This window comes from Dromiciops gliroides, chromosome 1, assembly GCF_019393635.1.
Source record: "Dromiciops gliroides isolate mDroGli1 chromosome 1, mDroGli1.pri, whole genome shotgun sequence".
Classification (NCBI taxonomy): domain Eukaryota; kingdom Metazoa; phylum Chordata; class Mammalia; order Microbiotheria; family Microbiotheriidae; genus Dromiciops; species Dromiciops gliroides.
The window spans coordinates 110,728,544-110,755,686 of NC_057861.1; the positions used below are offsets into that span (position 1 = coordinate 110,728,544).

At 42.2% G+C, this 27,143-nt stretch overlaps 1 protein-coding gene across 1 annotated transcript in view; it reads right to left on the reverse strand.

Moving 5' to 3' along the window:
• Positions 1-1,432: 1,432 nt before the first annotated feature.
• Positions 1,433-27,143, reverse strand: part of TBC1D31 (TBC1 domain family member 31) — a 79,131-nt gene continuing 53,420 nt past the window's right edge. Inside the window, exons 19-22 of the mRNA XM_043986093.1 lie at positions 22,258-22,452; positions 10,232-10,358; positions 8,006-8,113; positions 1,433-1,793 (exon numbers count right to left, since the gene is read on the reverse strand). Of these exons, the coding sequence (XP_043842028.1) occupies positions 1,636-1,793; positions 8,006-8,113; positions 10,232-10,358; positions 22,258-22,452 (588 nt within the window). The 3' untranslated portion in view covers positions 1,433-1,635. The remainder of the gene's footprint in view (positions 1,794-8,005; positions 8,114-10,231; positions 10,359-22,257; positions 22,453-27,143) is intronic.

Consider the following 27,143-nt stretch of genomic DNA (forward strand, 5'->3'; position numbering starts at 1 on the left):
GACCTTGCTTTGGGCCTGAGGTCTGAGCCATACCACTGCTGTTGCTGCTACTAGCTTCCGAACTTCCTCCTTTCTTGGTACACAGTCCAGAAATGCCACGACAGTGCACAGGACCCCTTCTTACCTCACCCTGCCCCCAATCTGGGACTGGGTATTAGGTGACAAAGCTGCCCATCTTAGTGCCCTGGTGTGGGTCTGGGGGTATCCCAGGATGGGTTTCTTTTCTGATGGTGTGCAGGTTCTCCTTGTGTGCTGGAGGGCTCCATCTGCTATATGCTCCTGCCCTGCCCCTACCCCAATGTGTGTGCAGACCTGTCTCCCCATGTCAACCTGGGTGGGACAAAGGACTAACCCTGTTTTTCTGAATTCTTACATCCGGATTCAGTCTGGCACATTTTATAGATATTTGGTGGACTTGTGGACAGGAACTCCAGGGCATTGCTTCCTTCTACTGCTATCTTGGCTCTGTCCCCTGGAAAATCAAATTAGATAGGAAGAAAGGTCCCTTTCACTATCAGGAAGCTAATAGTAAAATAGATTCCTTATCTCTAGAGTTCAAATATCTGATTTGAAATGTTTGATTATAGTCCTGCTTGGAGAGAGGGAGGTTCCTGGACTAGATTTCTTGACATTCTTTGTAGTCAGATATCATGAAGCTACGCCCCAGTGTGCAAACCTGTATCCAACTCACAAACTATTAACAGGAAAAGGTAGTGTCTTTCCTATAGGAAGATGTTATACAGATCACCAGAAGAAGGTCCTGCAATTTGAGCCGGCTTTCCAGGGTGAAACAGATTGCAAAGCCTACTTGGGGGGATATTGCAATTCTAGAAATTTGGGCCTTTTAACCTGCAATGAACCGTGATGAGCATGACATTCCCAACAAATAGGCTAATTAGCTTGATCGTTAAGAAATTCACTCTTACAGACGCAGGAGAATAACAATGAGGGCATCCCTTTGTTGATGTTGCTAATTGGTATCTTATGAAAATGAACTGCCTTCACAAGGGAGAGCATCTTATTTTTAAAATGCATTTGACCTCCCTGACACCACCAGAGCAGGCCCTGGGAGGATGCGTAAAAAAGTCAAGTCAAAGAAGAACTTATTACTGAAGCCAAGTTTTTTTCATCTAAAAAGAGCCCAGGGAGGGAGGTATTCAGTGTAGTGGGAAGAACATCAGCTGTGGAATTTGGAACCTGGGTCTCTTTCTTGGTTCTGACGAGAGCTATGGGATACGGGATACGTGTGGCCAAATCCCATAACCCCTCTGGGCTTCATTTCTTCCTGTGTAAAAGGGCTTGGATTAGATGCATAAGAGGTCCCTTCTAGCTCCTAATCTGAGATCTGAAGTCATCCTGCTCTAAAGATTTAATTTTCTTTTGTTGGGGATTTTTAAGAAGTCAAAATAATTTAAGCCGACTGCACCTTAAATGGTTTCAAAATAAAAAGTGATGATTTTATTTCCAAAAGCACAAGAAACTATTTACAAATAAACTATCAGAGCTTCCACAAAGCATTCATTATTTTTCTTTGACACCATATTTCTATATACAAAAAAGTTAATTTAGGCAGAATTTAGAATGATCTAAAATCAGTTTCTTTGATTGCAAAATAAGCAGGTATCTCAATCTATTTCAGGTAACTAGTAGATTTGTATCAAGATGTTGGCGGGAAGGAGGTATGTGGTATCTTTGACGAGCCTGTTGGGCATGCTTGTATCGAAGGTTCCTTATTTCTGACATTAGTTCATGTTCTTTCTTTTCCAGCTCTTCTCGTTTTCGATCCAAAGAAACTTGCAAAAAAAAAAAGTTTAAAATAAAGAAATCAGGCTGATTTACACATACAAGCAATATAAGTGCCTTTATTTTCACAGATCAGTGTGTTGTAAAATCAATAAAGTAAAGCACACTTTTAAAAAAGCACCTTTTACTGAACGATAGAACGAATGGCATTCTAATCTTACTTATTTGGAATGTCTAGAATGCAAGGACATTCATTTTACATTCTACAAACTGGGAATCAGGTCTGTTGAGGAGAAATCTTGTCTGTAAGTGTTCACATTCTGCACAGTGGGGAAGGAGGAGGATTATTCAGCCCCCCCCCCCAATTTACCTTTTTACCTTCAAGTGGGGCAAGGCAGTCTTTTTTCTTGCCACAGCTGACACTTCTACACTGACCCTATGCAGGGTAGCATGGTGGGAAGAACTTCCAGTAGGGGAAGCCTTCTCCCTTATCTTTCTCCTATCATCAGACCATCTCCAGGGCACCTGGTCAGGAAAAGCAACATGGCTACCCACACCACTTGAATGAGTTGGGATTCATCAATTATAATCCCACCAGTGACTTAGAGGCCCACCAGGCCTTCCTATTTGCCCTGTTGCGATGCCCTCCAGACCCCTAGGCCTGTACCCATTTATACCCATGGACCCCGGGGGGGGGGGGGGGGGGGGCCCTGTCATCCACTCCTGAAGTGTAGCTGAACCCTTTTTCTATGTATTGTCTCCCTTAATTAGAGTGTGAACTCCTTGAGGGCAGGTACTGTCTTATTTTCTTGCTATTTGTATCCCAAGAACTTCACACAGTGTTACACTGTAAATGTGTAATCAATGCTTTTTCATTCCTTCCCCTCTGACTATAAGCGTACTCAAGACACTCCTAAAACCCCTATCAGCGCAGCCTCCTCCTGCTCCTGGCTCCAATTCCCATTTTTCTCCTCTCCTTCACGGTATAATTTCTACAAAGAAGAGTATCCATTCTGTTCTCAATCTGTGGCAATCTGGCTTCTATCCTCACCGTGGGCTGCTCTTTCTACAATTATCCAATGACTTTTTAATTGCTAAATCAAACCGCCTTCTTCCTTCTCCCCCACCTAGTCATCACCCACCCAACCCATTCCTTGGTAAAAATTAGTCTTATTCTTTGAATGTGGACCTTCAGTTTGCACACCAGCTCTGAGAGGAACATGACAAGTGCTTGGCTGGCTGGCAATTTCTACTTTTTGTTAAAATTCCAAAGAACTGGGTGGGAGGGAGGGCACAAATACACAGAGAAGTTGGGGGCAGCATTCCAAGGTAAGAGAATCCCTGAAATTCACCCAGTCATAGCCTCTCCCTCATCTAGTCAGCTATGTCTGAATCCTCAGAGCCTTTGGATACTGTGGGATGATCTCTCATTGCTCTGCCACCAAGTGCTGGTGTGAGCACCTATTTTGGGTAAAGCTTCCTTTTCCTCCAATCACTCACAGTACCATTCCTGAGCCCTTCCTATGCATTTATCACATTCCCTTTCTAACACCTGTGTCTGCATTTTATTCCCTCTAATTATATAGAGGCAGATAGGTGGTGCAGTGAATAGAGCACTGGGCCTGTAGTCAGGATCTGGATTTAAATACAACCTCAGATTTTACTAGCTGTGTGACCCTGGGCAAGACACTTAACCCTGAGTTGCCTCACTTCCTCATCTGTAAAATGGGGACACACTGGAGACAGAAATGGCAAACCACTGCAGCATCTCTGCAAGGAAAAGTCCTAAGGACAAAGTCCCTCCAGTCACATAGAGTCAGGCACAACTGATGCCTGAACAACAACAAATCACATATAATCTGCCTGAGCTTGAGCCGCTTCTTATGTTTGTAACTCACTGAACTTCTCTAGGTCTCTGTTTCCTCATATGTAAAACAAAGGGGCAGGACTAGGCAACCCGTCAGTAGTATTAGCTCATAGGTCATATTTACACCGCTCCACTATGTGCCAGACGCTGTGCTCGGTGCTTTACAGTTTTGATCGTGTTTGAGTCTTCCTCTAATCTGGGGAAGTAGATACAACTATTATTACCTTTTTTTTTTTAGTGAGGCAATTGGGGTTAAGTGACTTGCCCAGGGTCACACAGCTAGTAAGTGTTAAGTGTCTGAGGCCGGATTTGAACTCAGGTCCTCCTGACTCCAGGGCCGGTGCTCTGTCCACTGCGCCACCTAGCTGCCTAGATACAACTATTAATCCTGTTTTCCAGATAAGAAACAGAGGCAAACAGAGATCAAGGGGCCTGCCCAGGGTCACCCAGCTAGTGTCTGAGGTGGGCTCTGGATTCGGATCTTCCTTACTCCAGGTGGTTAAGCCAGATGGCGCCCCCCCCCCCATCCCCTTCGGTTCTAAAGCTAGGATTCTCTGCAGCAGCATCTGCCAGCCCATCACTGCCTAGCTCACCTCTTGTCTCTTGGCTTTCCTACAAGGCCTAGCCCGAGCTCCTTGTCGTCCCCCATCCCTTCAGCACTGCTGTCTCCAGCCTGGCCCCTTCTGAACTCTCTCCCTTAGCTATCCTGTCTGCTCACTTGCTGAGGTAAGGCTCTCTGCCTGAGTCTCCATCTTCACCTGAATGGCCTCTGTGCCACCCCAAATTCGCCATGCCCACAGCTGAATCCATCTCCCTGCCAAACATGTCCTCCTACCTTCTTATTTCTACGTAGGCTTTTATTCCTGCCTCACCCACCCTTCACTTGGCAGATACCAAGTGGTAAGTTAAGTTTCTAAGACCCATAATTCCTTTCCTAAATAACCATCACATTTCTCCCCTTTCTATGACTCCTACAACTGTGCTATTTCGGGCCCTTACCACACTTTATCATAGCCTTGTAACCAGTCTCACTCCTCCTCCAGAGCCACCTGGGTCTAGTGGCAAGATATATATCAGGAGGACTGGTGATGGCCCCAGATGTTTAAGGCAACTGGGGTTGTGACTTGCCTAGGGTCACACAGCTAGTGAGTGTCTGAGATCAAATTTGAACTCAGGTCCTCCTGACTCCAGGGCCATTGCTCTATTCACTGTACCACCTAGCTGTCCCAACTGCTGTTGCTTAGAAGGAGCTGGTGGCTTAACTGATAGAGTACTGGACTTTGATTCAAGAAGGCCTGAGTTCAAATCCTGCCTCAGACACTTACTAGCTATGTGCCCCAAACAAGTTACTTAACCTGTCTGTCTCAGTTTCCTCACCTGTAGAATAACACCTATCTTCTAGCACTGGTGCGAATCTTTGTAAAGGGCTGAGCACAGTACCTGTCACATAGTAGGAGCTTAATAAATGCTTGTCCCCAACTTCCAGTAACCTTTCTAATGCACTCCTCTGATCATCCTACTCCTCAACTCAAAAACCTTCAGAGGCTCTCCAGTGCTTAATGAATAAAGTAAAACTTCCTGATCCTGGCATTCAAGGCCCTTGTGTAATCTTTGTTCAGCTTCCCTTCCTAGATCTGTCATACACCGGTCCCCTTTATGCACTTGATGTTCTAGACAAACCGGACTACTCGCTGCCCCCATTCTTATGCTGGTCCTGTTGCGCCTGCCCCTTTGTCTTCCTGTCTCCCATGGCCACTTGCTGAAATCCTCCCTCCCTTTAAAGGCTCATCTTGGGTGTTGATTCTTGTAGGAAGCTCCTTCTTCCTGGGGCTCCTGACTGAGGGGGATAATTCCCACTTCAATCTGGCAAACATTCATGAAGTGCCTACTATGCATAGGGAGCCCATACCACACTGATCACCTATCACACAGATTAGGGCACAAGGTATTGCCCTTGAGGCTGAGGCCAAGAGCTGTTTGTCTCTGGGCCTCCAGCCCCAGGCTCAGGGCCTGTATAGCTTCAGAGCCTCCCCTGTCACTGGCTGGGAATGCCGCATATAGCGTTAAATCTTCCCACGAGGCCACAATCACTCCTACTGCACACCCGCTTGCCCAAGCAGCCAGCTACTAAACTGGGCAGTGCCTGGAGGGTGTGCCTGGAGACAGGCATGGTGGCTCTCTAGATGCCAGAGTCAGCAGAATCTGGATTTTCTAAGATTGCCAGCTGTAAAGTCTAAAAGATGCCCTGGGCAGCCAGAGGAAAAATCTGCAAGGGAAACTTCTCTAAGGCTCTGTCTCTCACAGGAATGCCCCTGGCTCACCTCATTGCACTCAGCCTCCAGGCACAGGCCTGACCAGTCACCCCTCACCCAACAGATGCTGGTGGCTCCCTAGTCCCTAAGGTCACATGTGAGCCCTCTGTCTGGTCTTTAAAGCCCCCTATGTGCCCTTCTGATTCCCCATCTTGTGACAGATCACTCTCCTCTGCACACTCCACAATGCAGAGCTCCTCCCGCAGGCCACTCACTAGCCCCTCTCCACCTCTCTGCAGTGCCTGGTGTCCTGTGGGCCTGGAACGCTCTCCCCTCCTCACCTCTGCCTCTCAGAAATCCTGCTTTCCTTTCAGACTTGGCTCAGATTGCACCACCTTCCAGCAGAGGCCTTTGCTCATTGTCAGGCTGCTAATGTCTTCTCCCCCAGTGTTACCTTCCAGCTGCTCTGCTCTGTATGTATGTGTTACGTACCTATACACGCACATGTATCTCCCCCATGACAGCGTGGGGTCCTATCTCCAGCACTTAGCATGACTTCTGGCATGCAGTAAGCATTTAATAAATGCCTGCTGATTCCTTACATGTGGCATGCCCTCTCCCATCTGGGCCTCTGCACAGACTGTGTCTCGTGCCTGGAATGCTCCCCCTGTCTACCTCCACCTCTTCAAATCCTTTTTTCCTTCAAAACTTAGCTCCCCAAAGCCCTTCTTATCTTCCCAGTTACTAGAGCTATTCTCTCCAAATGACTTGTTGTTCTATACGGACATGGCATCATCTCCTCCCACAGAATGCAAGTTCCTTGAGGAAGTAATTATTTAACTTTTGCCTTTGTCACACTGCAAACACTGGTATACAGTAGAAGCTTAATAAAAGCAAACAGTTAAGAATGTCATTATCATTCCCTTTAAACATATCCCACTTTGGTCGATGGCTGACTAGCAGGATTGCCCACCTGCCTGGCAGTGAATCCCTAAGCATCACTGAAGCACTTCTACCTGACTGATCAACTGATCAATTGTAGAGGCTGTGAAGGGGCCGATTCCATGCCTGGGATGTAGTCCCTCCTCCCTCTGCCTGGCACTGCCTTCAACAGGAAGCTTGTTTTGGTCCCCAAACTACCTCACATCCAGTCTGTTTATACATATCTATACTTTCTCCCCCAATAAGAAATAAGATCCTTGAGAGCACAGAGTGCCTCACTGTTTGCTGTAACCCCCAGGCCAAGAAGCGGGCCTGGCACAGGTGGGCGCTGAATAAAAGCCATCTACATGACTGGTCTCAGGAGGTCCCCAAAGTACTCCTCGTCCATGCGTCACTCAGGCCCACAGAGCAGGTTAAGAGGAAGCACATCCGCAAAGGTTTGAGTCTGTTTTGCTTCCCAGGGGTATTTCAGTTAGAAGGCAGCAGGGCAGGCGGAACAGCCACCCCTTTCTTGGGCTCTTACTTTCCCCCTCCATGACCACACAAGGCTGCTTGCTTCCTCTGCTCAACAATAACAACCACAACAAAACAAAAAGAAACGCTTCTCCCCAGGGAATAAAGTCAGTGGCTCAAATGTCGGCCAATCAGCAGGAAGCCGCTGTCCTTTCAGAAGGCCATCCTCGCTCTAGGCTTTGCTGTCCCAGCAATGGTCCATCAGAGAGCTCAGAGCAAACCAACAGGGGCTGGAGAGTGCCCAGTGCAGAAGGACAGATTGAGAAAACAAAGTCAAGAAAAGAGAAACCACTAATAGGTTTACAAACAATGCTGAGGCTGTTTTCCACTAAGCAGTCAAAACACTTTCATTGACATCAGATGAAAATTTTGATAAACTGCAAGTGTGTGATAGACTGAGGGGCCGGCCGGCCGGCCAGAGGAACACAAAGCGAGGTTGGGGAAAAATGCAATTAGTATTCAGCAAACAGTCTCCCCTCCAGCTTTTAAGGCTGTAATGCGTTCCTGGACATTTCAGAGAATACTGCTGTCTCCTTTTTAAGACTTCTGTCCTTCAGACCTGCAGCTGATGTGATACAAAGTCAAAGTAAAGTCTTGACGAAACACCAATCCACGAATGACACATACACTTGAGTATTGCAAAATTAAAACTTATGATAAATGGACTCTCTTCCACGTAGCAACTTACAGTGTGTTTCAGGCTCAATCCCAGGAATATAATTGAGATGGCCTTCAGGCAAGATTGCAGAAGAAATGGGATTGAGTGGATTCTTGGCCTTTAACTCCTGGAGCCTCTCTGTTACAAAAAGGGAAAGAAAAAAGAAAAGGTGTGTGTTTGTGTGGGTATGGACCAAATGTTACCGTGAGAGTCACAAAACACCATCTTGTGGATTTCAAGGAGAAGGCTGACACCTTCCTGGAGGCAAGAAAAGGACAGTCCAAAGGAATATGACTTAAATCTTAAAAAAACTGAACTGACATGGCCTCCTGGGCTTGGCTTCATGCTGTTGGGACAGATTTCATACCCTTTAAACTGATGGTCCACACGATCAAGCTGTGAGCTTCAGAAGTTCTATTATAGGCTGGCTGTTTGCTTCTATTTTGAAAATGTAGTCTGAGCTCCAATGCCATCCATTGCAATTGTTGTCCCTGACTGGCCTATGGGGCTCCATGTATCTGATAACATAATATATTAAGTCCTAGTTGCTTGGAGGGCTTGGGGGAGGGAGGAAGGGAGAGAGAAAACCAAGTCTGGTCCCATAGTGAGGAGCAAGGGCTTGGCTTTCTAGAGAAAGAGCTGGCTTGAGGCACAATTTTGAAATAGATTTTTGGTCTTTGGAAGCATTTCACCTCCCTTTCTGTATTTCTCACTGCCTGATACCTCTGCTGCCCACTGAAGCATTCCGACTCTGAAAATGAGACAATCGTATTGAAAATATCAGGTGGAGTTTATTATATTTCTGAAAAGAAAATTGTGTGCAATAGAGATTTGCTGGTTTTCATACCTCTTTTCCTGTTTTACTTTGCACATGGAAATGCTCATTTTATTTGTTAAGTGCAGAATAAAACAAATTGACGGGGAAAAAGAAGTCAGGCCTGTCCAATGCCTCATAGGGCTCCATGATTTTTAAATTAAATTTCCCATTCACCCCAAATTCCCTTTGGAGTGGAGCAAGAGCAGGAACAAGAGAGGGAAGGAGGGAAGTAGGGAAGGGAGCATATGGGGAAGAACAAGGTCAAGCTGGGAATAAAGATATACTTGGTCCATTTCCCCAGAGGAAATAGGAGGACACCTTGACAGAAACAGTGACTGATGAATCGAGAAGTGTAAAAACTACCCTATTGTGAACCTCCAAGGGAATAAAACAAACCACACACACACCCCTATCTACCTATCTATCTATCTATATTAGGCTTACTCTTTTTTTTGGGGGGGGGGGCAGGGCAATGGGGGTTAAGTGACTTGCCCAGGGTCACACAGCTAGTAAGTGTCAAATGTTTGAGGCCGGATTTGAACTCAGGTCCTCCTGACTCCAGGGCCAGTGCTCTATCCACTGTGCCACCTAGCTGCCCCCTAGGCTTACTCTTAAAAGATGTTTCAGGTTAGTTAGTGCATGAGGATTGTCTTACCCTAGACTGGTGTATTTGTAAAGGGGACCCATTACTTGTTTATACCTTACTATAAAAACAGTACAAGTCCCAAAGTTCAGGGGTCATTTGTGGTTGATCTACAGTCTTGCCAGAACTGACCCAGATCCAGGCTGGGCTGTGGCACAAAAAAGACCTCTCTCTACACCTCCCTCAAGGCTACGACACAGGCTGAGAGGGCCTTCCTTCCAGGCTTTGTTTTCCTACCAGTAAAACAGAACTAGGAAAGCTGCCTAGGCATGGAGTTGCTTCTCTCTCCCACGAAGCAGAACTGACCGAGCCGGCCCGAGGGTGTGCCCCCATTGATATCCCCTAAGTTGTCTCTGTACTTTAGCTTCTTCCCTTCTCCCCTGCTGATCCTACAGGGTCTCTACACATCCCAAGATTTCTTCTCTGTCTAGTGGAAACATCAAAAGAGGCCCCTGGATGAGGAAGGCCAAAGTTGAGCACAGCAGGGGGAGCTAGTTCTAAATACTGGTCGTTTCCAAGTCAGGGAACTGCTGCTTTATAGGAGGAAAGAGCTTTTAATATTCAACTGATACAATCTGTCATGGGACCTTCCTGGTTTTTGTTTCACTTACTAATAAAATGGTGAGGTAAACAAGTGAGGATGTTTGGATGCTGCTGGGAACCAGCAATCTGAAAGGATGCTGGGACAGCAGGAGGTCCTATGGGGCTGTGCTTTTCAAAGCGGGCCCCTCAGTCTGACCAGGGAGCAGCGCTGATGGGCTGTGCAGAGAATGGAGAGGAACGGGAATGCTCTCACCAAAGCGTTCATCCTGTTTTAGCTGGTAATCATCAGTGTCAAAATTAAAACATTTCCTTCTGACGCGATTACATAAATCGGCAACTGAATGTGATGGTTGCAAAGGCTCCTCTTCATCTTCTTTCCCCTAAAGATAAATGACAGGACCAAGCAGAAGACAAGGTGAGCAGAAATGATGGCTGGGGTTCAACTGAGTTTAAAACAAACTAAAAATACTTGCTCCTATTGGCCATCACAAGCCCTCTATCTCTGCTATCTTAAAATGTTTCAGAAAAAGTTTATACCCGGTTATCTTAGAATATTTTAGAAAAGGTGAGCAGGATCTTCAAATTAGAAGGGACCTTAGAAGTTATCTGTTACAGCCTCTTCATTTTCCAGATGAAAAATCTGAAAACCTGAGCAAAGAAATGATGTCACATGCCTGACATTCTGTTAAGGGCTAAAATTCTAGCTAAACTGTCTAAAATATCTAATGAGTGGTCGCCAATAAATTATAAGCTTTAGCAAGAGTTAGACTTTTAAGCATTTATTAAGGAGAATAAGAATTTGGTAAAGAGAGAGAGAAAGGCCTAGATTTCTATCTATTAAAGGGAGAGCACATTTTTAGCTCCCTTCTCCACCAGAGTCCAGAGGAAAGAGCCCCAGACTGAGCGCCAGTCTCTTCCTTCCTCCTCCCACTAGTCCGCGTCACTTCCTGACTCCTGGTCTTGCCCTCAAAGACCTTCCCTTCATGGGCAGAACTCTTCTACAGTAAGTATACAGCAGGTGGCGTTATTCCAATCGTTACAGTCCCCCCTGTTGTTCCTCAAGAAACAAAATGTTTCCTTGACGGAACAGTAAAAAGAATATAATAACTATTGCTAACTAATAATATGTGAACAACAATATAGAAAAGGAAGAGAGGAAAGTTTTGTCCAGAGGGGTGATTTTTTGTCCTCATGAACCGACGCTTTGACATTGGTCTTGCAAAGGGAGGGCCTCTGCAGAGAATACATATTACAGATGGTGTATATTATAACAGAAAGAGAAAAAAACAACAAAAACAACAAATCAAAACTGTTCATTTAAAGTCTCTGAAAGTCTTTTCTCAGATGTCCTCTAGGTGTAGTCATGGAATGGAAGTCTTTTCAGGGGTTGATGTGTGGATGCTGGTAATCAGCCAGGAAAATTTCCTACAAAATTGAGCTTAACACAACTTTAAAATAGCTTTGTCAATAATCAAATCAAACAATGAAAGTTCTCAAAAACATGTCTAAGGGAATTCAGAATCTTAGTTGTTACACATGAAACATATAATAAAACAAAAATTGAACCATTCTTTAAAATTATAATATTACTATAGTCCCCCCTTATGGAGAGTAATTGAGAAGACAATTGCTGTGATATTAATTTTTAAAAATAATTTTTGTCTTTGTTTCATCACTTTTTGCATCATCTGCCTAATTATCCTCATGCCATTATGAGAAATTTTAAAATCTTATATAATTGGTAACAGATGTCAAGGCCAAATTCAACAGTGTATTTATCATGACACCTGAGATAATTATGGGGGTTACCATAAAAGAACAGAGAAATGATGGGATATGAGCATTCCCACACTTGAGCAATATGTACTGTCCATGCAGTATGCCAGGCTTAAAATAGGTGGATGGAATATATGTCCAAGCCACAGAACATATTGGAAGAAACTGAGTCAGACTTAATCAGATGCATGGGATTGAGATGTCCATGGCATCAGGCATATAGGAGGGAGCATAGAAGCCATGTGTAGAAGTGAGATGGGTGGGATGAATACTTCCAGCCATCTGTACAATATTGTGGGGAAAAATAAAATAAAATATTAAACCAAGAGAATCCAACCTCAACATTTGTCAAAAGCCGTTCCCTCGGCCATACCTTAACTTCGTGCATGTCTCCCCTCATGTAACAGTTCAATGTCTGCTCTTTGCATGTATTCCTCTTGTGATTGGATGGCATCTTGGCCAACTGGCATCTGATAACTCAGAATAAAGGCAATTAATGTCTTAAATGATAAGTTCCCATAATCCAAGTCTCATATGGATTTAAAAATTGAGGATAATAAATGATTGCAAAAAATGTTAATACATCTTGACTCAGAACACAATATATAATTATGCAACAATTTCAAATAATACCCCTTTTTTGCACTTAGTATACAATTACTTTTGTGAAAAATCAGAACATATTTAAATACAAGTTAAAGCACAACAGAATATCAAAGAAAACTTTTTTCTGAAAAAAGAAAACTTTTACAAATGTTCCCCTCTTTTTTTTTTTTTTTTGGAATATGCTTATCAAAAATAATACTTCTAGAATCAATTTACACTTGCCATGGCAAACAATTTGCCAGGGAAATGCTTTAAAGAGTTTGATCAAATAATCAGTTGAGAAAAAATAACAAAAACAAATAACTCAGAATATGGGAGCACAATACTCCTAGAATTAACATTGTATTATGAAATCAAAACCATCTTGTAATGTTTCAAAATTAGAGAGATGAATAAATAGAAAAAAAATACACATGGAACAATAAAAGACAATGAAATTCAAACTAAGGAAATCTAAATGAATATGAACTTAATAAGAGTATTATAAAATATAAACTTGATCACATGACTATAAAAAGCTTTTACAAATATTCTCCTTGTTTTAGAAACTAAGTATAAAACACAATCTCAAAAGCATGAAAATCTCTATGAAAATAAAACCATACCATTAATTTCAAAATGTATATGTAATAGCATAGAAATCCTATGTAACCTCTGAACTGATACTATCACTCTGAGTGAATTCAGAACACTTTTGATTCCGATATCTAAAATCCCCAATACTCATATCAATACCTTGCTGCTTACTTCTACATTTCTCTAAAATATATACCCTTCCATGGCAAAAGAAGTGGAGTCTTGAACTATGGTGATGATTGTCATTCTTATTCAGCTTAAGTTTTTCTTCTTTAACCCCTCTATATTGTCTGTCAGTCTTTTCACCATACAAATGCTTTATAAGATTACTAATTAAAGACAAAAGCAGGTTAGCAAATTTATGAACAAAATGAGCATATCTGGAATTTAAAGGGTTTTCTAAGGTTGTCTCAGAAGCACAGCCAGGCTGGGGAAGGGCTGAGCCTGAAGCTGCAAATGTAGTTAGAGAAAGTTGCGCATGAGCATTAGATCTCTGGACTTCCCAGGCCCGGGAAGCAATGGGCTTGGCCATGGGAGGAGTAGAGGGTGGGGTCTGGAGAGGAGGGGAGGGACCAGAGCAATTTGAATCAGACTTGATTTTGAACTCAGGCCTGGATTCCTCTTCCCCCACTTTGCCTCCAGGTGCTAGGGGATTAAAAGCTTCTAGAGGGTGGGTCATTGCCTCCAGGTATGCAAAATTAGAGCAACAATTAGTGTTAGAACTGGGAAAAGCTGCAGGAATCTCTTCAGGTTTCTCTGAAAAAGCATGGTTGGGAGAGGGAGAGATATTTCCTTGTGTGAGTAAGTTGCTGGCTCTTTTAACAAAAATAAAAAGAAAAATAGAAAATCCACAAAAACAAAGCATTAACATGATCTTATCTCCCATTTGTCTGGTTAAACAGACTAAAATCAAAAATAGGGTAATTAGGGAGTTTAAAAGGTCCATTCGAAAAAATTTAAAGGAAAACACAGCCAGTACACCAGTACTTAGCAGTTAAAGGGAGAGGGAGGGGAAATTTCTTACCCAACTAGAAGATCAGAAGAAGACTGAAGGTTAGCTTTCCTCTTCGTGGTCAGCCATCTGTTAAGGGCTAAAATTCTAGCTAAACTGTCTAAAATATCTAATGAGTGGTCGCCAATAAATTATAAGCTTTAGCAAGAGTTAGACTTTTAAGCATTTATTAAGGAGAATAAGAATTTGGTAAAGAGAGAGAGAAAGGCCTAGATTTCTATCTATTAAAGGGAGAGCACATTTTTAGCTCCCTTCTCCACCAGAGTCCAGAGGAAAGAGCCCCAGACTGAGCGCCAGTCTCTTCCTTCCTCCTCCCACTAGTCCGCGTCACTTCCTGACTCCTGGTCTTGCCCTCAAAGACCTTCCCTTCATGGGCAGAACTCTTCTACAGTAAGTATACAGCAGGTGGCGTTATTCCAATCGTTACAATTCAAAGCCTGGCTCTCTGACTTCAGAATCCTGTGCATTTTCAGATGAACTGAGAGTTAGCAACAATACCACCACCATCATTTAAAATGAATATTCTGGAATATATGAATAAAATATATTCTGGAATATATGAAAAAACCCACAACATAGACTTGACTGCTTTTTTTTTGTGGAGAAAGACAAATAATTTTTAAAAATTTATGCCTGGGTGGACATAAGGCAGAAACTTTCTACAATTACTCAGGGATGGGATTCTGATCGATATTTCAGTAAATTCCAGGATGAAGAAAATCCCCCTACTAATGCAAATCCACACCTTTTCTGCAGTCTGCAGTTGGGGAGAATTGGTTAGGACTTGAAAGGGTAAGGGACTTGCTCTGGGTCACACAGTGCCAGAATCTATCACAGGTGGGGCTTGATTCCTTTTGTCTCCAAAGTTAGCTCTGCCCATGACCTCTCACTGCTTCTAGGCAAGCTATTCCATTCAACATTTGGGTCAGGGCTTGTAAGAAGAAATTTCTCCTTAACAAGTATGTTAAGTACTTAATACATTTACTCCAGTACAATACATTTTCAACATACTTTACTGTCATGTACAAAATGGAAATAATCTGTACTGGATTTAGAGTTGATATTTATTGTTTGGGATTACTGTACATAAAAAAAATTATAAACATGTAAGAAAATACCTTATAGTTTAAACAATATGCAAAAATAGTGATGAACTGGAAATATACATAAACTCTACTTTCCCCCCACTGGCCTTCCAAAAATGACAATTTTAAAAAATGAATCCTATAGGAGAAGGTCAGATGTAAAAAAGCACATTACACATGAAATTTAACAAAAAGGCAAATCAAGGGCAAAATATCATTTATTAACAGGGGCATGTTATTGTTTATTCTTCATTCTCAAAGAGGACCATGATATCAGGAAGTTATGTCATCATGACTTGCAAAACTGAATTTAAGTGAGGGAGGGCTGTGCAAAGTCACCAGCCTCATTCTTTTCTCCAGACCCATCTGGGTCTAGTGGCAAGATACAGATCAGGACAACTGGAGATGGCCCCAGATGTTTTGAGGCAATCAGGGTTAAGTGACTTGCCCAGAGTCACATAGCTAGTGTCAAGTGTCTGAGGATAGATTTGAACTCACATCCTTCTGACTCCAGGGCCAGTGCTCTATCTACTGTGCCACCTAGTGGATAAAAGGATAGGTCAAATGGCACTGCCTCTGGCCAGGAGACCTTGAATTGAAGATGCGAATCAATTTTGTAATAACAAAACAAGAACAGAACATAAATCATATCATTGGTTACAGGGCTGGCAACATCATAGGGTTGGGGAATCATTCCTGGTTACATCAAAGAAAGCGGGTATAACCCCCATGTGGGATGAAGACCACCTCTCTATCTCTAAGGAATGCTTTGGGGAATTTCTGGGTCCTGGCTGTATCCTGAGATTACTCAGGTAATCTGAGGGACTGAGGTGCAGAGACTCACTGGCGCTTGGGGAGTCAGAATTAAATAAGACCTCCTAATTGCTAAAGGTGGGACAAGGTCAGTTAGTTCTAGCTTCTCAAGAATACCACACAAACACTGCAGTAAATGCTGAGATAATATTTTAAGAGAGTCCTGAGAACAGTTTTTCTTTAGCACCCATTGTGGGAAAGCTTCCTCTTAGTATCTAACTTCAGAGAGGGGGAGGCTGAACTTTAGCATTCCTAAGCTTCTTTAACAGAGAAAGAGAAGAGGGATATGGTTTTAGAATGAAATCACTTACAGAGTAAAATCAAATGTAAAATACAGGAGCAAGAATTAATTCTCTCATATGTGAGTAGCCCCAAAGGCATAGACAGGAGCTAAACGTCTAAATTTCAGCAAACTGTGATATCCTAGACAAAATATGATTAAGAACTAGATTATTTTTGGGAAAGCGTGGAACTTGGGAACTTATAAAACCTAAATCCGAAGCCCAGTGGTCTTGGGCAATTCACCTAATCTCTCTAGACTTGTTTCCTCAACAAAATGGAGATACAAATTCCCAACACCTATCTTTGGGAGCTGAAAGTAAGGAAAGTGGGTTTTTTTTTTGTTTATTATTATTATTTTTAATAGGAGTTGGGGGACTATTAAAACCAACTTTCCTCGACTCCTCGGCAGCTCATAGATAACTCAGGAGGATCATGAAATGTGGTGAGTAAAATTATATGTGGTTGCTCCATTACTGTCCCAAGTTTAGGGAAAATTAGCTGGAGTTTATCATATATATATATATATATGTTACTTAGAAATTAGAGGCTACTGCGCCAGTTTGGGGGCATTAAGCATTTATTAAAGCATATTAAATATTAGTAAAGAGAGCACACAAGGCTCTGAAAGTTAGGAAAGCCTAGCTAGGATCTCGGGGAGAAGAGAGAGATAATGGGAGACCATAGTGGGCTGTGTCTGCTCTCACTAAGGTCCCAGGCCAAGAGCCAGATAAACGAGCGTAAGCTCTCTGAGGGAAGGAAGAGAGGCAACCCTTACACACTGCTTAAAGCTAATTGGCTAGCATCATTCAAATCTATCGGTTTACTGGATTTGAGGGTGGTCCAGCTGATGCCAGAGCCCAGAGAACAGATCTTCTGGCAGGAACAAAGCTGTCAGGTCGGTATGGTTTTCAGTGAGGTAACTTCCTCATTCTGGCCTGGTCTTAAGAAAGGTCAGGCCAGGCTCTCTCAGCGGGGAGGGGGGGGGGAGAGGGGGGGAGCTCTGGGAGTCCCAAAAGCCCTATTATTAATAATTTTCTCACAGAAAAAGAAAGTTTTACCATACCAAGTAAAAGAATTTGTATTTTAAGATTTCTGAGTTGGAAGAGATCTCAGATGCCATCTAATCTCACCCAAACTTGAATGGAAATCCCCTCTATACCAGGCCTTAAAAAGATCCTCCAACTTCCACTTGAAGACATCCAGTAGTAGGGCACTCACTGCCTTATGAGAAGCTCATTCCATTTTTAGATAAGAACAGCTTTAATCATCAGATTTTTCTAAATCTTTTTTTGCCGTAAGCAAAAAATCTGCCTCTACAAGTTAGCATGTTTCTCTTAATTCATCATGTTCATCATTTCTTATTGCACAATAATAATATTCCATTGCATCCATATATCATCATTTTCTCAGCCATTCTTGCATCTATGGGCATCTACTTTGCTTCTGGTTATTTGTTACCACTAAGAATTTTGGGATAATTTGTTATATATTGGTCCTTCATAGTCTCTGACTTCCTTGAATTACATGTCCAAGAGTGGGAATGCTAGGCCAAAGGGTAAGGTCATTTGAGTTACTTTTCTTGTATAATTCCAAAGAGAAAACTTGAAGAGTCAGGGTACTTCTACAGTTTTGCCAACAGAGCATCAAGGTACCTGCCCACAGCTTCTCCATCACTGGCTATTCCCATTTTCTGCATCTGTGCCAAACTATACGATATAAAGTAAAACCTCAGAGTTGTATCAATTTGTGCATGTTTACATGCAAGTCATTTCTAGTTTGCAATTATTCTTCTGAACTTTGTTCCTATCTTTTGGCATTTATAAAAAGGTATAGTGCGGGGGGGGGGGGGGCGGGGATCTACGTGGCGCAGTGGATAAAGCACTGGCCCTGGAGTCAGGAGGAGCTGAGTTCAAATCCGGCCTCAGATACTTAACACTTACTAGCTGTGTGACCTTGGGCAAGTCACTTAACCCTCATTGCCCCACCAAAAAAAAAAAAAAAGAAAAAAGAAAAAGGAAAGAAAAAATAGTGGGAGAGAGGAGGATCAAAGAGAGTGTGCTCCAAGTGGATAGGGTCTGACACTGGATTAAAAAGATCCAAGAGAAAGCAGAGCTGATCACCTCTTACTTTACTTCTGAGTTTTGTCTGTTTGCTTGCTTTTGCCAAAGAAAATGGTCTTAGGATAGAAAAGGGTAGAACAAAAAATGATTAATAAAGCACTGATACACAAGACAAGTAAGGAGATAGTTAAGACATCACTGAGGTTCCCTTGATGAATTCAAGGTACTGAGCTCAGATGAACTATATCCTCAGGTACTGAAAGAAGTGGCAGATGTGATTGCTGAGCCAGTGATATCTGGAAGACCATGACTAACAGCTGGGATACCCAAGTGTAAGAATCAGGGTGCCACCTCCCTGATGAGAAAGACATTGTGAGAACCAGGCAGAGCCACCCAGAGGAGAAAGCATGTGACTAGAGCCTGGAAGTTACATCTATTCATAGAACCGCCTATAAGTCATGTCAATCAATGCTACCAGCCAATTAGCTTAGAGTGGTCCCACAGGGAGCTTCAGTGCTAGGAGAACAGGGGATCCTCTTTTCGGTTGGAGGTCTTGGTAGCGGTGGCTGCAGGGCAGGGTAGCTAGGCTTTTTCTTTCTGAACTCCATGTGTTTCTCCTCTCTCTTTTGCTAACTTCTCATATACTTTAATAAATGCTTAATGCTCAAAGACTGGTGCTACACTCTTTCTTGATGATCTTGGCACCCACAGTTGAATAAACATCTCTAATAGATGTGTGATAAAATAATGGGATTTGGCAGACGCCCAGGGGCCCCACCTGAAGATTGATTTGGAATTGATTGAATTGGGTGAGACTGAGAGACTGACTGAGAACCTACTTAAGGTTGATAAAATTGAGACCATGCTGGCCGGCCCTGAGTGGGGTGTTGTGGGTGTTGTTCTCAGAGGCTGTGGACTATGACATCAACAGGAGACCACCCTCAACCAATCAGCTTGAAGGACGGCCCCTTTTGGGAAGGGAGACAGGAAGTAGGAAGGGAAGTCAGCTCCCTAGCTCTGGCCCTTTTTTGTCCAGGACTCTGGCTTGGCAGCAGACAGAGAAAAAGAGAGGGACCCTATATATTGTCTTTACTCTTTAATAAATCCTTAAAAGACTTATCATTAAATCTTAGCTAGTTTCCCCCCAAAACTGGGGGGGGGGGCAGGTAAGGACCCACATTAGATTTTTTTTTTTGCGGGGCAATGAGGGTAAAGTGACTTGCCCAAGGTCACACAGCTAGTAAGTGTCAAGTGGCCGAGGTCAGATTTGAACTCAGGTCGTCCTGAATCCAGGGCCAGTGCTTTATCCACTGCACTAACTAGCTGTCCCCCACATTAGATTTTATACATCACATATGATTCCAAAATTGTTATCTATCTTCAGTCTTGTTCCTGAGTTCCAGTCAAATACTACAAACTGTCTGGTAGACATTTCAAACTGAATCTTCTACTGGCAACTCAAACTCAATAATCCACCCCTCTTCTAAACTTCCTTGCTTCTGTGGAGGGCACTTCCATCCTTACAGTCATTTGGGTTCATTCCTTGAAGTTATTCTTGACTCCTAACTCCTCATTTACCCCATATATCTAATCAGTTGCCAAATCTTACTTTCTCCTCCACATCTCTCACATCTGTCCCCTTCTATCCACTCATGCTGATATCAGTCTAGTTCAGATCCTCATAACCTCTAGCCTTATAAAGTCATAGACTATTTCAAGAACCTCTGAACTAGTCTCTCTACCTAAAGTGTCTTCCCTCTTCTGTTTACCTCTCACATAGCTGCTACAATTATATTCCTAAAGCAAAGGTCTGACCAAGTCACCATCCCCTCACACTCTACTTAATCAAATACAGTGGCTTCTTATTGGCTGTAAGATCAAAATGCAAACTCCTCTGTCTGACATTTAAGGTCCTTTCTGACTTGGTTGCAACCTACCCTTCTGATCTTATTACATTTTACTCTATTTTATACTCTAGAGTCCAACCCAACAGACCTTCTTGCTGCTCCTCACAAACAACATTAACATTACCCCTCGCATAGGTTGGGGGCAGCTAGGTGGCACAGTAGATAGAGCACTGGGCCTTGAATCAAGAAGATTCATCTTCCTGAATTCCAATGTGGCCTCGGTCACTAGCTGTGTGGCCCTGGGCAAATCATTTAACCCTCTCTGCCTCAGTTTCCTCCTCTGTAAAAATGAGCTAGAGAGGGGGCAGCTAGATGGTGCAGTGGATAAAGCACTGGCTCTGGATTCAGGAGTACCTGAGTTCAAATCCGGCCTCAGACACTTAACACTTAATAGCTGTGTGACCCTGGGCAAGTCACTTAACCCCAATTGCCTCACCAAAAAAAAAAAAGCTAGAGAAGGAAATAGCAAACCACTCCAGTATCTTTGCCAAGAAAACTCCAAAAGAGGCCACAGAGTCTGAAATGACGAAACCACAAAACTGCACAGGCTGTCCCCCATGCCTAGAGTGCATCTTCCTCCTTACCTGTCTCTTAGAACCCCTGGTCTCTTCTATGCTCAGTTAAAGAGCCACCTCTTTCAAGAAGCACCAGCTACCTGTATATGTAAGCACTGCTTCTAAAGCAGCATATCATAGCATAAATTGGGGGCACCTAAACAAGCTGATGAAGTTGAAGAAATTGGAGAGGAAAGGACAAATAAGACACTAAAGATTAAGAACTGCCAGGACTTGGCCAGTTGTTTTTTCCCGACCTCCTGGATGCAAGGAGCTTCACTCCTGACCCTGCCCCCAAATTAACTTGTGCCTATTTTTTATATGCCAAAGATCACAGGACCATCAATTTTGAATGGGAAAAGATCTTAGTGGCCATATCTGGCTTAAACACTCCACTTTACAAATGAAGAGTCTTAGACCTGGAGAGGTAGAGCAATCTGTCCAATGTCAAATGGGTTCAAAATGAGGGCCTCGGACTCCAAACTCCAGCATGCTTTCCACCACACCAGGAGTCAATGCTGGTTTTCCCCCAAAAGAACACAAACAGCTTAAGGGAAAGAAGTGTATCATTTGTGTCTTTATAGCCCCAGTTCATCCAGGAGGGATATGAGTAGGTCTTGAATAAATGTTTACTGACTGACTGGGTGCAACAGTTCAGAAAACACAGTTACAAGTTGCAAAGTACTGAGAAATCAACCAGGATGGTGAAGGACCTTTCTTTAGTTCATGGCATCTGAGGAGTGGCAGAAGGAACTGAGGATAAGTAGCCTGAAGAAAAGACTGGAAGGGTTGCCACCTAGAAGAGGGACATGACTTTGTTCCACCTGGCCCTAGGGGGCAGAACGAGGGAGGAGCATTGAGAAGCTGCAAAGTGGGAAATTTAGCCTTGTCAGGAAATTTCCTTTTTTTCTTTTTTTGCAGGGCAATGAGGGTTAAGTGACTTGCCCAGGGTCACACAGCTAGTAAGTGTCAAGTGTCTGAGGCCAGATTTGAACTCAGGTACTCCTGAATCCAGGGCCGGTGCTCTATCCACTGTACCATCTAGCTGCCCCCAGGAAATTTCTTGCTGATGAGAGCTGATCCCAAAGTGGAACAGGCTATGGCAGATGGCTATGGGTTTTCCCTCAGGAGAGTCTTTAAGCAAAGGTGGTACTACAGACCACCTGTCGGGTCATACTGTATCAGAGAACTGTTTGGGGAGCAGACTGGACTAGATGACCACCCATGTCTCGGCCAACGTTAAGCCCCTGTGATTCTCTGACATCACGGCAATGCACAGATTGGTCAGACAGGACCACAGCCCTGGAGCTGGAAGGGAGCTCAGAGGTGATTTGTTCTACCCCCAGGTACAACAGGCAGGCACTGGGAGGTGGGACATGAACCAGCGCAGTGTGCATCCTTCCCACCGCTCACTTCTGTTCCCCAAAGCACAGTGAAGCCGCATGGCCCTTTCTGTGACCATGAAGTCTCCAGGAAGCCTGGATACACTAAAGCTAATGAAAAAAGGCCTTACAAATTAAACTAGGAATGCCATCTAACTGTTAAGCACCATTTCAAGATTTAAATAGTTTTAGGAAAAAACATAACTTCAACAAATCAAGTCCTTACCTTTTTTATTTCCAACCCCTTCAATGCATTTAATGCGTCCATTTCTCTAGCTCTGTTGTTTCGGAGAAGTCTGGCTATCTCCTCATAATGTTCTTTGCGTTCTGCCTCATCAAATTTTCGTTTAAGTAAAACCTGGATTTGCCAGTCGGTATCAATGCATGCTTGTTCAGCGTTTGCCAAAGTTTCTTCAACCAACTAAAAGTAGGAATTGCAGAAACATGGTCAATATTTTGAACTAAGCAAAAATCCCCGATGTGAGAAGTCACAGACAAGTTAAGCATGTTTTAAAAATATTTTATGAATAACTTACATCAATATACAGGGTGGGCTCAAAGTCACGATGTTTTAAAAACTTTTTGAAAATTATTTTTTCTTTATTTTTCACCATTTATGAGATTTGATTTTTCACATGTAATGTAAGTTCATTTCCTATATATACTGTATACGATGCTATGGTATTATAAATTAAAAACAAAAAATAAAGGCGTTATTAAGCATTGAGACCCCTTTGTGACTTTTGGTCCACCCTGTACAAAGAGAATTATGTGAAGTGTTTTGCAGAAGCACTGTATAAAAGTTATCATGTAGTGTTTTAGGGTTTACAAAATGTGATATTCCTCATAACAACACTGTAAGGTAAATAAAAGTAACTACTCCCATTTTACAGAACAGAAACTGAGGCTCTGAATTACCTGTAATTAGTCATGAAGCTATTTCAAAAACATTATAAAGCTGTCATCAATTTTTTAATTTCTTTTTTTTTTTGGTTACATTTTAAGTTCTGAACTGTTCCTCTCCTTCTTTTCCCACCCTGTACTATGGAAGGATACCAGCTGCCCTGATATAAACACATGTGTGTATGCAGGTATGTGTGTATGTATGCATGCAGGTATGTGTGTATGTATGCATGCAGGTATGTGTATGTATATGTATACATATATGCATAGTATGGTTATAAGTGTAACCATACTACACACACTTCTATTTATCAGTTATTTCTCTGGAGATGGATAGCATCTTCCTTCATAGGTCCTTTGTAGTTGACTTGAGTATTTATAATACAAAGAATAACTGAGTCATTCACAGTTATTCTTCGAACAATACTGCTATTATTGTATACCATATTTTCTTGGTTCTGCTCATTTCACTCCTAGTTATTTTATCTAAGTCTTTCAAAAACAACCTCCTTATCATTTCTTACAATTTTGTTATTTCAGAAAATACATATGCACACACAATACTTTTATTTACTATGTTTGAATATGAGTGATGTATACCTCAGAGGCATATCTATGAAAAACAAAAATTAATCTACTTAATGGCCTCCCCTATATATTCCAAAGGACACTGCCTGAAATTAAAAGTCTACACTAATCACAAATATTACAAACTACATATAACACAGAGCCATCCGAGAGGCCTAAAGATCTTGTCCATTTAAAAATTTCATTCTGGGGGCAACTAGGTGGCACAGTGGATAAAACACCAGCCCTGGATTGAGGAGGACCTGAGTTTAAATCTGGCCTCAGACATTTGACACTTACTAGCTGTGTGACCCTGGGCAAGTCACTTAACCCTCATTGCCCTGCCCCCCCCTCCAAATTTTAATTCCTACATAGTCTCTAGTTAAAAGTAAAATAAAAAACAATGATAGTTTCCAAATTAAAAATTTTCAAAATTAAATGTGTTTAAAAATAGAAAATGTTAATTGAAAAACTACTGGAAAGAGCTAGTTGGCTTCTTTATTAGGTAATGAAATAGCACAATAAGTCTTTCCAAAATACATTTCTAAACTTGGTTCTGAAGGTGCTTAGCTACAGCACAGAGGTATAAAAGGATATCATTAATATAAAAAAAAAAGTTTGGTTTTCTTTATGCTTAGAGATGTTGCATTATAAAAATGTGTCCCAGATGTAGACCCAGATGAAATACATTGTCAGGTATTAAGACAAGTGGCAGATGTGACTGCTGAGCCATTGTTAAGAATCCCTGAGAGCTATAAAGAATAACAGAGGACTGAAGAAAGGCAAGTAGTGTTCTGGTTTTCAAAGAGGGAGGAGTGTGGAATCTGCAAACTATAGGCCCAAGTACTTGGCTTTGACACACGGCAAAATTCTAGAACATATTCATTAAAAGGATGATTAATGAACATTTAGAGGAGTCATCAACAAAGAGCCTGCCCAAGCCATGCCAGATGGACCTCATTTCCTTTTGAACAGGGTTCCTCGACTGACAAAGATTGGAGGAATGCTGACCATAGAGTTTATCTAGATCTTAGCAAAGCATCTTATAAAGGCTTTCCTAGGGCCAGACAATAGTACATGTAGATGGGTTCCCAAGCTAGCTGAAGAGTTTACCTAAAGAACAGTCATGAGTAGCTCCAGGTCTCCAATAGTATCCCAGCATTTGGGCCCAGTTCTGTGCTGTTAAATATATTTATATTTATATTTTATATTTATTGGATAAAGGCACAGAGCACACAGACCAGATCTGCAGGTAACACAAAGCTAGAAGAAACATGATGAACTGGAGGGGAGTCTGCATTCAAAATGACTTGACAAGCCAGAACATGGATCCAAATAAGATGAAAATTTAACTTGGGGTGGCAAAGAATTGGAAATTAAGGGGATGCCCATCAATTGGGGAGTGGATGAAAAAGTTGCAGTATATGATTGTGATGGAATGCTATAGTACCATAAGAAATGATGAGGAAGCAGCTAGGTGGCCCAGTGGATAGAGCACCAGCCCTGGATTCAGGAGGACCTGAGTTCAAATTCGGCCTGAGACACTTAACACTTACTAGCTGTGTGACCCTGGGCAAGTCACTTAACCCAATTTCCTCACCAAAAAAAAAAAAAAAAAAAAAGAAAGGAAGAAAGAAAGAAAGAAATGATGAGGAGGGTTTCAGAAAAACCTGGGAAAACTTTCATAAACTGATGCAAAGTGAAATGAGCAGAACCAAGAGACCATTGCAGATAGTAACAGCAATATTATAAGGATAACAATTGTGAATGACCTGGATATTCTCAGCACTACAATGATCCAAGATAATTTCAAAGAACTCATGATGAACAATGCTATCCACTTCCAGAGAAAGAACTGATGGGAGTCTAAATGCAGGATGAAGCATACTTTCTTTATTACGCTTGTACTTTTGGTCTGCATTTTCTTTTGCAACATGGTTAATAAGGAAATGTTTTGCATTACTGCAGATGTATAATCTATATCAAATTACTTGCCTTCCCAAGGAGGGGGGAGAGAATTTGGAACTCAAAATTTTGAAAAAGGAATGTTAAAAATTTTTTTGGAAAAAAATTTCAAAAATAAAACAAACTGCAAAAAACAAACAAACAAACAGGAATAAAGGTACAGCCAAGATTCTTGATGTATTTTTGTGTCATGGACTCCTTGGGTAGGGTGGTGAAGTTTATGGGCTCTTTCTCCAAATCATGTTCTTAAATGAATACAATGAAATACATATGATTACAAAAGAAAACCATCCAAAAAACCGAGTTCACAGATCCCAAGTTAAAAAAAAAAGTAAAGTTTTACACTTGGGTTAAAAAAACAAACAACAACTTTATAAGTGGAAGAAGGGAAATACATGACTAGTGAGTAGATTGTCTAAAAAAGTTTTAGTTAACCATGAGTAAGTCAAAAGTGTGTGATAAAGCAACCAATAATAGCTAGTGTTTACACAGTGCTTTAAGGTTTGCAAAGCACTTTACAAATACTACCAATTCATTTGATCCTCACAAAAGCTCGAAAAGGTTGGTGCTATTATCATTATAATTTTACAATTGAGAAAACTGAGGCAGACAAAGGTTAAGTGATTTGCAAATGACTTTCCCAGGGTCACACAGCTAGTAAGTATTTGAGGTTACATTTGAACTCCAGGCCCAGCACTTTATCCACTTCACCACCTAGTGCTTTGAAAAAAGTGAAGAAACCCAATATGATTTTAGGCTAATTAAGAAAGCCACTGCTTCCAGGGAGGTGATAGTTAGGCTATACTCTTTCCTGCTCAGAACAACTGTCAGGATCATGTGCAGTTCTTGAGAATACATTTTAGGAAGGACAATGATAAACTACAGTGTCCAAAGGAAGGTGACCAGGATGGGGAAAAACCTCAGGTTCATGTCATATAAGGAACAGTTAAAGGAAATGGGGGTATGCAAAGGATAAAGGTATTAGATTTGTTCTATTTGGTTCTAGTGATCAAAACACGACCAGTGGGGTGGTTGCAAAGAGACAAATTTAGGGTTAATGTAAGGGAAAACTCCTTTACAACTAGAGCTAGCTAAAGTCCAAAGGGCTTCCAACTTCCTCCAGAGGTAATAAGTTCTCTATCACTCAAAGTCCTTTGCGGGACATGTCATAAGAATAGGGAATCTTCTTCAAGTTTGGGCTCGTCAAGATAATCTACAAAGTCCCTTCTTACTTTGAAATTCTGTGATTGTAATATCTTCCCTCTTCTAGCAAGGATCGGAAGGGCTATCATCTGAGGCCTCATGAGGATGGTGTAAAACACCCTGAAGCCTCTCTTCAGAGGGCTCCAAATTCCAGCTACCTCTTCATTCCCCACCAGCTGCTTTGCTTGGTTTCTACTCCATTGTCTTACGGGTGTCCTCTGGTGCATAGCCCAGCCCACCCCCAGCTTCTGTGTTTTGTCTTCCCCCAGTAGACTCCTTGAGGGCAGGGCCTGTCTTTCTTCTTCCTTTTTCTCATTGGCATCCCCAGGGCTCAGCACAGTGCCTGGCACACACAGGCGCTTAAGCCTCTTTACTGTATTGTATCTTTAAGAAATGAAAAATGATCACTATTAGTTGGGAGGGAGCTTCTAAAGGCTGCTGGTTACACTGGGAGAGGCACACTAAGGGCTCATG